This window comes from Pseudophryne corroboree, chromosome 2 (genome assembly GCF_028390025.1).
Source record: "Pseudophryne corroboree isolate aPseCor3 chromosome 2, aPseCor3.hap2, whole genome shotgun sequence".
NCBI lineage: Eukaryota > Metazoa > Chordata > Amphibia > Anura > Myobatrachidae > Pseudophryne > Pseudophryne corroboree.
In genome coordinates this window covers 812,659,551-812,673,342 of record NC_086445.1, presented here as the reverse complement: position 1 = coordinate 812,673,342, position 13,792 = coordinate 812,659,551, and the positions used below count along the sequence as shown (strand labels likewise).

The 13,792-nt window shown below is 44.5% G+C and overlaps 1 protein-coding gene across 1 annotated transcript in view; it reads left to right on the top strand.

Moving 5' to 3' along the window:
* The window catches only part of MYOG (myogenin), a 491,596-nt gene extending 482,437 nt beyond the window's left edge, over window positions 1–9,159 (top strand). Inside the window, exon 3 of the mRNA XM_063955668.1 lies at window positions 7,014–9,159. Coding sequence (XP_063811738.1) covers window positions 7,014–7,135 — 122 coding nt within the window. The 3' untranslated portion in view covers window positions 7,136–9,159. The remainder of the gene's footprint in view (window positions 1–7,013) is intronic.
* The last annotated feature ends 4,633 nt before the right edge of the window (window positions 9,160–13,792 follow it).

Here is a 13,792-nt window from a genome sequence, read left to right as displayed (position 1 = left end):
CTGGTACACCCACGGTGTTACCAGAGCGTCTACAGCTTATTGCCTGAGGGTCCCTGGACCTGGCGCAATACCTGTCGAGTTTTTAATCATGTGGGAGACTTCTGGGTGAAGTCCCCACTCTCCCGGGTGGAGGTCGTGCTGAGGAAGTCTGCTTCCCAGTTGTCCACTCCCGGAATGAATACTGCTGACAGTGCTATCACATGATTTTCCGCCCAGCGAAGAATCCTTGCAGCTTCTGCCATTGCCCTCCTGCTTCTTGTGCCACCCTGTCTGTTTACGTGGGTGACTGCCGTGATGTTGTCCGACTGGATCAACACCGGCTGACCTTGAAGCAGAGGTCTTGCTAAGCTTAGAGCATTGTAAATGTCCCTTAGCTTCAGGATATTTATGTGAAGTGATGTCTCCAGGCTTGACCATAAGCCCTGGATATTCCTTCCCTGTGTGACTGCTCCCCAGCCTCGCAGGCTGGCATCCGTGGTCACCAGGACCCAGTCCTGAATGCCTAATCTGCGGCCCTCTAGAAGATGAGCACTCTGCAACCACCACAGGAGGGACACCCTTGTCCTTGGTGACAGGGTTATCCGCTGATGCATCTGAAGATGCGACCCGGACCATTTGTCCAGCAGGTCCCACTGGTGCGTGGAATCTGTCGAATGGGATTGCTTCGTAGGAAGCCACCATTTTACCCAGAACCCTTGTGCATTGATGCACTGAGACTTGGCTCGGTTTTAGGAGGTTCCTGACTAGCTCGGATAACTCCCTGGCTTTCTCCTCCGGGAGAAACACCTTTTTCTGGACTGTGTCCAGGATCATCCCTAGGAACAGAAGACACGTCGTCGGAACCAGGTGCGATTTTGGAATATTGAGAATCCAATAGTGCTGCCGCAACACTACCTGAGATAGTGCTACACCGACCTCCAACTGTTCCCTGGATCTTACCCTTATCAGGGAATTGTCCAAGTAAGGGATAACTAAAATTCACTTCCTTCGAAGGAATATCATCATTTCGACCATTACCTTGGTAAAGACCCGGGGTGCCGTGGACCATCCATACGGCAGCGTCTGAACTGATAATGACAGTTCTGTACCATAAACCTGAGGTACCCTTGGTGAGAAGGGTAAATTTTGACATGAAGGTAAGCATCCTTGATGTCCCGAGACATCATGTAGTCCCCTTCTTCCAGGTTCGCAATCACTGCTCTGAGTGACTCAATCTTGAATTTGAACCTCTGTATGTAAGTGTTCAAAGATTTTAGATTTAGAATCGGTCTCACCGAGCCGTCCGGCTTCGGTACCACAACAGTGTGGAATAATACCCCGTTCCCTGTTGCAGGAGGGGTATCTTGATTATCACCTGCTGGGAATACAGCTTGTGAATGGCTTCCAAAACTGTCTCCCTGTCAGAAGGAGACATCGGTAAAGCCGACTTTAGGAAACGGCGAGGGGGAGACGTCTCGAATTCTAATTTGTACCCCTGAGATATCACCTGAAGGATCCAGGGGTCTACTTGCGAGTGAGCCCACTGCGCGCTGAAATTCATTGAGACGGGCCCCCCCACCGTGCCTGATTCTGCTTGTAAAGCCCCAGCGTATACTGAGGGCTTGGCAGAGGCGGGAGAGGGTTTCTGTTCCTGGGAACTGGCTGATTTCTGCAGCCTTTTTCCTCTCCCTCTGTCACGGGGCAGAAATGAGGAACCTTGTCCACGAAAAGACTGCGCCTGATTATACGGCGTCTTCTCATGTTGAGAGGCGACCTGGGGTACAAACGTGGAATTCCCAGCTGTTGCCGTGGCCACCAGGTCTGAAAGACCGACCCCAAATAACTCCTCCCCTTAATAAAGCAATACTTCCAAATGCCGTTTGGAATACGCATCACCTGACCACTGTCGTGTCCATAACCCTCTACTGGTAGAAATGGACAACGCGCTTAGACTTGATGCCAGTCGGCAAATATTCCGCTGTGCATCACGCATATATAGAAATGCATCTTTTAAATGCTCTATAGGCAAAAATATACTGTCCCTATCTAGGGTATCAATATTTTCAGTCAGGGAATCCGACCACGCCAACCCAGCACTGCACATCCAGGCTGAGGCGATTGCTGGTCGCAGTATAACACCAGTATGTGTGTAAATACCTTTTAGGATACCCTCCTGCTTTCTATCAGCAGGATCCTTAAGGGCGGCCATCTCAGGCGAAGGTAGAGCCCTTACAAGCGTGTGAGCGCTTTATCCACCCTAGGGGGTGTTTCCCAAAGCACCCTAACCTCTGGCGGGAAAGGATATAATGCCAATAACATTTTAGAAATTATCAGTTGTTATCGGGGGAAACCCACGCATCATCACACACCTCATTTAATTTCTCAGATTCAGGAAAACTACAGGTAGTTTTTCCTCACCGAACATAATACCCCTTTTTTTGGTGGTACTCGTATTATCAGAAATGTGTAAAACATTTTTCATTGCCTCAATCATGTAACGTGTGGCCCTACTGGAAGTCACATTCGTCTCTTCACCGTCGACACTGGAGTCAGTATCTGTGTCGGCGTCTATATCTGCCATCTGAGGTAACGGGCGCTTTAGAGCCCCTGACGGCCTATGAGACGTCTGGACAGGCACAAGCTGAGTAGCCGGCTGTCTCATGTCAACCACTGTCTTTTATACAGAGCTGACACTGTCACGTAATTCCTTCCAACAGTTCATCCACTCAGGTGTCGACCCCCTAGGGGGTGACATCACTATTACAGGCAATCTGCTCCGTCTCCACATCATTTTTCTCCTCATACATGTCGACACAAAAGTACCGACATACAGCACACATACAGGGAATGCTCTGATAGAGGACAGGACCCCACTAGCCCTTTGGGGAGACAGAGGGAGAGTTTGCCAGCACACACCAGAGCGCTATATATATACAGGGATAACCTTATATAAGTGTTTTTCCCCTTATAGCTGCTGTATAGTTAATACTGCGCCTAATTAGTGCTCCCCTCTCTTTTTTAACCCTTTCTGTAGTGTAGTGACTGCAGGGGAGAGCCAGGGAGCTTCCCTCCAACGGAGCTGTGAGGGAAAATGGCGCCAGTGTGCTGAGGAGATAGGCTCCGCCCCCTTATCGGCGGCCTTATCACCCGTTTTTCTATGTATTCTGGCAGGGGTTAAATGCATCCATATAGCCCAGGAGCTATATGTGATGCATTTTTTGCCATCCAAGGTGTTTTTATTGCGTCTCAGGGCGCCTTCCCCCAGCGCCCTGCACCCTCAGTGACCGAAGTGTGAAGTGTGCTGAGAGCAATGGCGCACAGCTGCAGTGCTGTGCGCTACCTTGTTGAAGACAGGACGTCTTCTGCCGCCGATTTTCCGGACCTCTTCTGCCTTCTGGCTCTGTAAGGGGGCCGGCGGCGCGGCTCTGGGACCCATCCAAGCTGGGCCTGTGATCGTCCCTCTGGAGCTAATGTCCAGTAGCCTAAGAAGCCCAATCCACTCTGCACGCAGGTGAGTTCGCTTCTTCTCCCCTTAGTCCCTCGATGCAGTGAGCCTGTTGCCAGCAGGTCTCACTGAAAATAAAAAACCTAATCTAAAACTTTCACTAAGAGGCTCAGGAGAGCCCCTAGTGTGCACCCTTCTCGTTCGGGCACAGAGATCTAACTGAGGCTTGGAGGAGGGTCATAGGGGGAGGAGCCAGTGCACACCAGATAGTCCTAAAGCTTTCTTTAGATGTGCCCAGTCTCCTGCGGAGCCGCTATTCCCCATGGTCCTTACGGAGTCCCCAGCATCCACTTAGGACGTTAGAGAAATAGGGCTTCTATAACCCAATTTAAATTAATTAATTAAATAAAAATAACTGAAATCATGAAATCCGATAAAAATAAAACATACGGATTGACAAAATCATATTATATTACTATTACATATGGTTTAAACAATATTGAAGTTATGTAAAAATTTGTTCTAGGGGCCATCTAGGTATTTAGAGCCCTGGAACCAAAAATGTCTTATGTGTAACAGAGGGATGCAGTCAATTTACCGCCTGTCGGGATCCCGGCGATCAGGATACCGACACCGGAATCCCAACTCCAGCTGAAATACCGTCGGTCCCGACCACAGGCTGGTTACACCTCTTGGGTGGTGGTCCACGCCACCACCCAGAGGGGCATAGAACTCTGTGGCGACCAAAGCATGGCGAGCGCAGTGAGGGATCCCGGCTGTCGGGTCCCGGCGTCGGTCTCCTGACCGCCGGGATCCCGTATTGATCCTGTATTAGATACTCTACAAAGAGGCACATCCCCACAGTGCCAAGGTAACTGACAGAGGTACAGTGTGGCTATATGTGAATATTAGGACCCTACTAAATAATGATATGAATCCCAGAGGAATCTTACCAAAGTACTACTATTAAGAAGGGAGGGTATTTAGTACAGGAGTATTCTAATTTGGATACAAATCTTACACTTTTGCAACAGGTACAGAATTAATTTAAAAAAAAAAAAGCCATGATAATAAAAAGTCTGCACTGCATGAGAAAATAAAGTATAAATTAATTGTTTTTCCAGCAAAGGTCAAAAATATGTACTTTATGTTAATGGATTAAATAAGAACAGAAATCCCTCCAGGCTCTCAGCTTCTGCATTACAAATTCTATGCACTGTTTAAAAAAATCACATGCCCCCAATAAATGATTTGTGAAGGTCATACTTGCAGTAACGCACACTAATACACACTAATAGAAAGTGCCAGCCAAAGCACAATAGTCAGCTTTGTACTTGGACACAGTGACCCAACAATAAGGGCATACAGTTTTTTTCAAAGGGCCTGATTACTGTAGCAAATAAATGAACTGAAGGTGTTTATTTATTACCTATAAAAATGTGGCTTTATTATCTTACATTTCTGTGATATCTAGCCTCCTACTTTATCATAATGAGATATAATTAAGATGTATTCATGTCAATTTCCAATAGAAGGTAACAAAAGTTACTTAAAATTCTTACTGTAAGTGGCATCAAGAAGCACCGTTAGAAAAGATTTTCTATTATTCCTTATCACAATGATAAAAAAAAAAAATCTTCAATTGCCGCGATGCTCAGCTTTCTTGTGAGACTGGCTGTCATTGGTGAAAATAGACTTTCTACTTTGCCGGCCAGTGCATGTCCCCTATGCGCATGTTAAGATAGGTGATAGGAAAAGGAGGACATCCAGCTTAGAAGGCAATGCCATGTTCATGATGCATACATATACATTATTACCGGCCTGGGTGCTTCTTAAATATAGGGCAATTCTCATATGATAAATAGACCAATAAATACTGTAGTGATTAGCCTACTCATCCTTGTTAATGTTCTGGGTAACACTGGCCAATATATCATCCGTTCTCTTGAACGGCCGATATATCGCGGGTCCGTCGGCCAGTGTGTACGGCCGATACATCTGTGAACTCCGTCGTTCACAGACGTATCGCGTTGGCCCCGCAGCACAGCCGACGGCCAATATATCTACCGATATATTGGCGCGTCGCTGTGTCTGTACGGCGGTTGGCTGACCGCCCGTACACATGCTGCGGCGGCCGGCAGTGATTGACAGCTAAACTGGGCGGGCGGGTGTACACGCCCGCCCAGTTCATGACGTTAGTCCCCGACGGATCGGGCAGTGTGTATGCTCAACACACTGCCCGATCCGTCCATAGATATATCTGCAGATCAATTGATCTGCAGATATATCTACTAGTGTATACCCACCTTAAGTCCCATTGTTTATACAAAACTAATACATTAGAAACACTGGTCACAGACAACAGACTGTCACAGACATATTAATCCGAATAATTCAGACTAAAAGTGGGTACACACTTAGCAATAAATGAAACAATGTCGCTCATTTTGACCCTTCCTGAGTGACGTAGTTTAATTTATCGCTAAGTGTGTATGCCGCCGCCGATGAGCGATGTGCGGCCCCGTTGGTTATTATCGACCCTCGCTGTTGGCCGTGCATGCAGCTCAATTAGGACTGTCGTCCAAAAACTGCATGCAGGGCCTGGCCGCGGCGTGATGTCACTCAGCGATATGGTTTGCATATCGCTCAGTGTGTACACATGGCTGCTGACTGGCCAGGCTGGGAGGGGAAACACTAGGCAACGTCACTCATAGAGCACATTGCCTAGTGAGTACCCAGGTGTTGGTGGTGCTCAAACTAACAGGACATCAGAGTTTTTAGTTAAGCAAAGGTTTTTACCTGAGTTATTTAACAGTTTGGTGAGAAGAAAGAATTCTGAAAATATATAAATATGTGTTGGAGATGGGACTAGTTTAAGAGGTTATGGACGCCTGGACTCAAAACTGTTCGGAATCCTGGAGTTTTAAATTAGAAATGTTATTGTAGTCTATGTTCAATTCTGAACACATGCAGTGACACAGTAAAACATTTTACACTGTAATCCTACAATACTGTGTTTTTGACATGCATTTGTTTGTGTTCTTATTAGATATAGCCAGCGCTTTTTTTCCCTGTGAAAAAAGGTGCCAAACCTCAGAAAAAAGTGCCTATACTCACCTAAAAGTACTAAGGGGTCTATTCATGAAGCAGTGAAAAGTGTAGAGAAGTGAGCCATGGCAACCAATCAGCTGCTATGTATAATTTAATAGAATGCACTTTATAAATGTTATATATCACTGATTGGTTGCCATGGGCAATTTCTCCACTGGCTCACTTCTCCACTCTTTTCGCTGCTTCATGAATAGACCACCAAGTACCCCTGCTTGCACCTGAGTACCACTACAAAAAAAACCACTGTTTATACAGTAGCTTATATAAAGAGTAACAAGTTTTCGAAATTGTTACAATTAAATTCCACTATAAAATCACTATATTTGACACTCTGGTGGAAATATATTTTGTTTCTTATGAATGGTTAGTAAAAACAAAAAAACATTGATGTTTTACAGCACTAACTAAGACAGTGCATGAAGGTATACTGTATTTTCTTAAAGGCTTTCAATCTAATTCCATCTGTTTTCTCCTTTAGAACATCTTCTAAGTGATGATTCCTCTGAGCAACGTGACATGACATCATTGTCTTCCATCGTTGACAGCATTACATCTGGAGACGTGTCTATAAATTATACTGAGCAGCATCTTGGGAACTAATTCCAATGCATACAAGACATAAAAGGTTGAAGTAGGAGGACCTCTCTCTTGTTTTCAACCTGATTAACTATGTAGCATAAAAAATCAATGCAGATATTGTTGTGGACATCCTGTAAGCTAAAAGAACATCTAGAGTGTGATATAATGGACGTGTAGTCTTGTAGTACCCTTCAGTTTAGTGGATACAGAGTGTTTAGTGACCTAGTGAGGGACATTGGAATAGTACAATTTAACCAATATAAAATTAAGTTCTAAATTTGGCTTGTCCAACCCAGTCCTTAAGGGTCGAAATAAAAACCAATAAAGCCCTTATTTCAGAAACATAGCTGGATTCATGTGTCCAGTTCCTGAAACCTTACTTTTGATATAACTGGATACTGTCAGCTCTGATAATAAATATAGAAGTCCGACACTTAACTGGCCAATTACTGTATATTTATAATCATTAAGTTAGAAAGTAAGCTCTTTGGGCCATGAAGCTCCGGTTTAGCTGCATTACTACTGCACAAATGCCCATCAGCCTGCACTTGTCCCATGCTTATAGCTTGTCATTTTGTAGAGTGATGTTTACTGTACATTGGTGGTGCTATACAATAATATTAAGTATATACATTCTTTTTTAAGTAGAGTACAGTGAATATTTGAAATAATGACACCTAGCACCTTGCAGTTGTTCCCAGGGCCGGATTAAGGGCCACATGCGCCTGGGGCTGAAAAAATTCAAGGGCCTATTGTGAGAAATGGGGGAGGTGTGATCAGTGCTGTGGCTGTGGCCTGAGCCATCTGGGAATGTACACCCCCATCACTATAAGCTCCAATGTCTCCCTAACTATGTAAAAAAAAAAAGCAAAATTTTGTGCAAAAATTAGAAATGCAATCTTAATAGTTTTGATTTATGGCTGACCATGTGGCCAGCTGGTGGGTGGTCATCATCATGCTGCCCTTATGATGGGCCTATTTTTATGTGGGGGCCTGGAGCTGTTGCTCCATCCACCCCATTGTTAATCTGGCCCTGGTTGTTCCTACTGGATACAAATCCCAGTTATATAAATTGTCTCCTAAAATTACTGTAAGTACTTTGAAAATTAGAGTGCCTTATTAAAAATTACTACTGTAATCCTTCTAAAAAAAGGGGGGGGAAAGGACAAAGCACAGGATCATAGCAAACAGAACAGGTGAGAGACAGAGATTGAGAAGCAAATTATTTACAAAACTACCTATTTACAGTATACAGTAAAGTACATTAATCTCTAGAAATTACTCACTATGTATTCTGCATTTACTAAACACACATCAGAAACACTGCCAAAATACTTTAGTTTCATTCATTGGGTTCCCCCCCACCCCCACCCCCCCCCCCCCCTGTTTATTAGACGTTAGATCGCAACCAGAGTTTGTTACAGATTGTTTTATGATTTTGAAACAGAATTAATTGAAGCACTAAAAAGCTTTTTGTAATATACCTTGAAACTTTTCAACACCTTTAACTACCTCCCACGGATGTGGGTTGGACAACTCTGTATTAAATAAATATCAACAAATATTGACATACGATGATCAATTACTCTCTTATGAATGAACCATTATCCCTTTAAGTGCCATATTTAAGTAACTGACCCTTAATGTGGCCCTAAAAAGGCAAACTTATTTAATTAAATTATTAAATTAAATATAATTACACCTACTTAATTTAAAATAAAAATAGATAATTTTATTTAATGTTCAATCCAGGTCATATTTATTAAAATTAAATTAAGAACATTATAAATAGACCACCAAGAAAATATAAATGATTTTAGACAATATTAAAGAAAAAAAACTTCTGATAAATTCCATCTTTTGGTATAAGAATGTTTTGTAATATATTTTCATAGCCATTTTTATTAAAAGGGGTGTGTTGTTTTTTTGTAGAAATAAAAGGTTTTTTTAATTGTTCGGTGGGGCCAATTGTTGTTTATTATTAATTGCAATATTGTTTGACCAATTTACTGTAACATGATTTGACAATCTTTTTTTATTAAATGTGTGGGTTTGACATCTTTTTTATTTTTGCTAACTTATTTGTATGTTTTTTTAAATAAAGATTTTGTTTGATTACAAATTGTGCGTGCATATGCATTTATTTCAATTATTGACATAGTAATTTGTTTCACATGTAAGTACTCTATCATTTAGAACTGCTGCATACAAGTGATACATCACAGGTTAATTCAGGGCTGAATTATCCACAAGGCAACCTAGTGATAAGGAAAAATAAGTTGTCTTTTACTCCGATTATGGTAACATGCAATGTATCTTTTATTGTAAAGATAATGACCACGCCCAATATTTGTTTATGCAATAATATGGTCAACGGAGAGTTCATGATCTCGTGTATAAAAGAGCATGATCTTTTATACAAATTTACACGTGATCAATTACAAAATCATTCATTACGGATTCTTAATTAATGTTCCAAATTACAGACATATCATTGGTTGAGGGGAGGTTCTTTGCAAGACCCAGATCACCACCAGATGGCACTCATGGTGTGGCATAGAATTTTTGGGACAAATATAAAGTCAAATGGGGTCTTTAAAAAAACAAAAAACAACAACACATTATTAAACTGGTGCTTGTCAGGCTCATGTTAGCAGGGATGCCGAATCACTGGTATCCATATACATAAGCATATCTGGGTCAGTTTGTCACAATGCCCCAGAATATCATACATCAGGTGGTTGTTTCCTATTAGCACAGTTATAACATCCAAAGTCCAATCACAGTATATTGCAGCTTTTATCAGATTAAGCAAAATCTCTTAAAGGAGAAAACAAGTTACTCAGAATGATTTCAAAATGGAAAACAGTTTATAACATAATCACAACAAAATATAGAATATATTTGATTTTTCTTTAACACTAGGCAGCTGCCCTGTGGACCTTGGTGGACCTACCAGATTCCAAAATTACAAACCATTTATTTTTCTTATTGATAAAAGGTAAGGGGGTTTCTATTAGAGAGTATTGCCGGGACAGCACTTTTGATGTGCTGGCATGCTGGAATCCCAACTGCTCTTCTCAAAACCACAGGGTAGTAGGGGTGGCGCTTCCTGCACTGCACCGACTGTAATGTCAGCCAATCACAGGAGTCACAGTAGCATGTTCTAAGCTACCCAAATCAGGACCCAGCACAATCTTCTCTGTCTACTTGAGGCTGAGAGCACACTCATACCCCTTTCACACCAAACTCCCAGGTCTGACTTAGGTCCGACCTAGGAAACTGAACACAGTTTCAACCCTCTTCATACTCCTTTCACACTGCATCTTGGACTTGGGATAATCCTGGCTCAACCTCTTTCACACTGAATCCATGTCTGCCATGTTGTCTGATCTGCAGCTTGAAGATTATATCATCTGCAAACACCACTGACCAGCCAACTAGCTTCTTTTAGCTTGACCCCAGGTAAATCGTGCCATTCACACTGAAGCCTACCCGGGTGTGACATGGTACTAACCCTGGTCACAACGCAGGTTGTGGACCAAGGACGCATAACCTGGGTCGAGCCTTTTACACCTTTTACACTGAGCCAGGAATTGCCTTGCCTAAAGAATCATCTGAGTTATCTGCATAGTGTGAAAGGGGTATAATTGACATAGCCTTGTAGGAAGCCTCACATTTGCACTATACATGTGCAGTGGTAAGTTAGATACATTCAGCACACAGATGAGCTAAATCACAATTCTTAAGTGCTATTTTAAGTGTTTCTTAAGCGTTAAGGGGTCTATTGTCACATTCATGATGCTTAGGACTCAGAAGTGAGTACAAGTAATGGGTATACTGGGGTCATTGAGTGGAATAATGGATAGGGACACTATATGGTACACAGGCAGGGCACAGTGGTTTATGTGTATACTAGGGCACTGTGTGACATAATGAGAGCATTGTGTGGTAAAATGAGAGTACTGTGTGGCATGATGAGGGTAATGGAGACACAGTGTGGCATATGGGGACACTGTGTGGCATTATGCTCATACTGGGGGCACTGTGTGGCACAGTGATGACAATGGAGAACTTTAATAGTATTTCTCTAACATCCTAAGTGGATGCTGGGACTCCGTAAGGACCATGGGGAATAGCGGCTCCGCAGGAGCCTGGGCACAACTATAAAGAAAGCTTTAGACTACTGGTGTGCACTGGCTCCTCCCACTATGACCCTCCTCCAGACTCCAGTTAGATTCTTGTGCCCGGCTGAGCAGGATGCACACTAGGGGCTCTCCTGAGCTCCTAGAAAGAAAGTATATTTAGGTTTTTTATTTTACAGTGAGATCTGCTGGCTACAGACTCACTGCAGTGAGGGACTAAGGGGAGAAGAAGCGAACCTACCTAACAGGTGGTAGTTTGGGCTTCTTAGGCTACTGGACACCATTAGCTCCAGAGGGATCGACCGCAGGACCCGACCTTGATGTTCGTTCCCGGAGCCGCGCCGCCGTCCCCCTTACAGAGCCAGAAGCATGAAGAGGTCCGGAAAATCGGCGGCAGAAGACTTCGGTCTTCACCAAGGTAGCGCACAGCACTGCAGCTGTGCGCCATTGCTCCTCATGTACACCTCACACTCCGGTCACTGATGGGTGCAGGGCGCTGGGGGGGGGGGGGGGGGGGCGCCCTGAGGGCAATATTACACACCTTGGCTGGCAAATATACACCATATATAGTCCCAGAGGCTATATAGGTGTAAATTAATACCCCTGCCAGAGTTTCAAAAACGCGGGAGAAGTCAGCCGAAAAAGGGGCGGGGCTAACTCCCTCAGCACACTGGCGCCATTTTTCCCTCACAGCTCCGCTGGAAGGAAGCTCCCTGGCTCTCCCCTGCAGTCTACAACTACAGAAGGGTAAAAAAGAGAGGGGGGGCACTAAATTTAGGCGCAGTATATCTATATATAGCAGCTATAAGGGGATATAATTCAGTTAGTCCCTGTATTATATAGCGCTCTGGTGTGTGCTGGCATACTCTCTCTCTGTCTCCCCAAAGGGCTTTGTGGGGTCCTGTCCTCTGTCAGAGCATTCCCTGTGTGTATGCGGTGTGTCGGTACGGCTGTGTCGACATGTATGATGAGGAGGCTTATGTGGAGGCAGAGCAAATGCCTGTAAATGTGATGTCACCCCCTGCGGGGTCGACACCTGAGTGGATGGTTCTGTGGAAGGAATTACGTGACAGTGTCGACTCCTTGCATAAAAGGTTTGACGACATACCTACTATGGGACAGCCGGCTTCTCAGCCTGTGCCTGCCCAGGCGTCTCAATATCCATCAGGGGCTCTAAAACGCCCGCTACCTCAGATGGCAGACACAGATGTCGACACGGATACTGACTCCAGTGTCGTCGACGATGAGACTAATGTAACTTCCAATAGGGCCACACGTTACATGATTGAGGCAATGAAAAATGTGTTGCACATTTCTGATGTTACCCCCGGTACCACAAAAAAGGGTATTATGTTTGGAGAGAAAAAACTACCAGTAGCTTTTCCTCCATCTGAGGAGTTAAATGACGTGTGTGAAGAAGCGTGGGCTTCTCCTGATAAGAAACTGGTAATTTCTAAGAGGTTATTAATGGCGTACCCTTTCCCGCCAGAGGATAGGTCACGCTGGGAAACATCCCCTAGGGTGGATAAAGCGCTCACACGCTTGTCAAAGAAGGTGGCACTACCGTCTCCGGATACGGCCGCCCTGACGGAATCTGCAGATAGAAAGCAGGAGGCTATCCTGAAGTCTATATATACACACACAGGTGTTATACTGAGACCAGCTATTGCGTCAGCATGGATGTGCAGTGCTGCAGCTGCGTGGTCAGATTCCCTGTCGGAAAATATTGATACCCTAGACAGGGACACTATATTGCTAACCGTAGAGCATATTAAAGACGCAGTTTTATACATGAGGGATGCACAGAGGGATATTTGCCGGCTGGCATCCAAAATTAGTGCAATGTCCATTTCTGCCAGGAGAGGGTTATGGACTCGGCAGTGGACTGGAGATGCAGATTCCAAAAGGCACATGGAAGTTCTGCCTTATAAGGGTGAGGAGTTGTTCGGGGATGGTCTCTCGGACCTCGTTTCCACAGCAACAGCTGGGAAGTCTACATTTTTACCCCATGTTCCCTCACAGCCAAAGAAAGCACCGTATTATCAGGTACAGTCCTTTCGGCCCAATAGGGGCAAGCGGGTTAAGGGCGCGTCCTTTCTGCCCAGAGGCAGAGGTAGGGGGAAAAAGCTGCAGCATACAGCCAGTTCCCAGGAGCAAAAGTCCTCCCCCGCTTCCTCTAAGTCCACAGCATGACGCTGGGGCTCCACAGGCGGAGCCAGGTACGGTGGGGGCCCGTCTCAAATATTTCAGCAATCAGTGGGCTCGCTCACGGTGGATCCCTGGATCTTTCAAATAGTATCTCAGGGGATACAAGATGGAATTCGAGACGTCTCCCCCCCGCCGTTTCCTCAATTCTGCCTTACCAACCACTCCCTCAGGCAGGGAGGCAGTGTTACAGGCAATTCACAAGCTGTATTCACAACAGGTGATAGTAAAGGTGCCCCTACTTCAACAAGGACGGGGTTACTATTCCACAATGTTTGTGGTACCGAAACCGGACGGTTCGGTGAGACCCATTTTAAATTTGAAATCC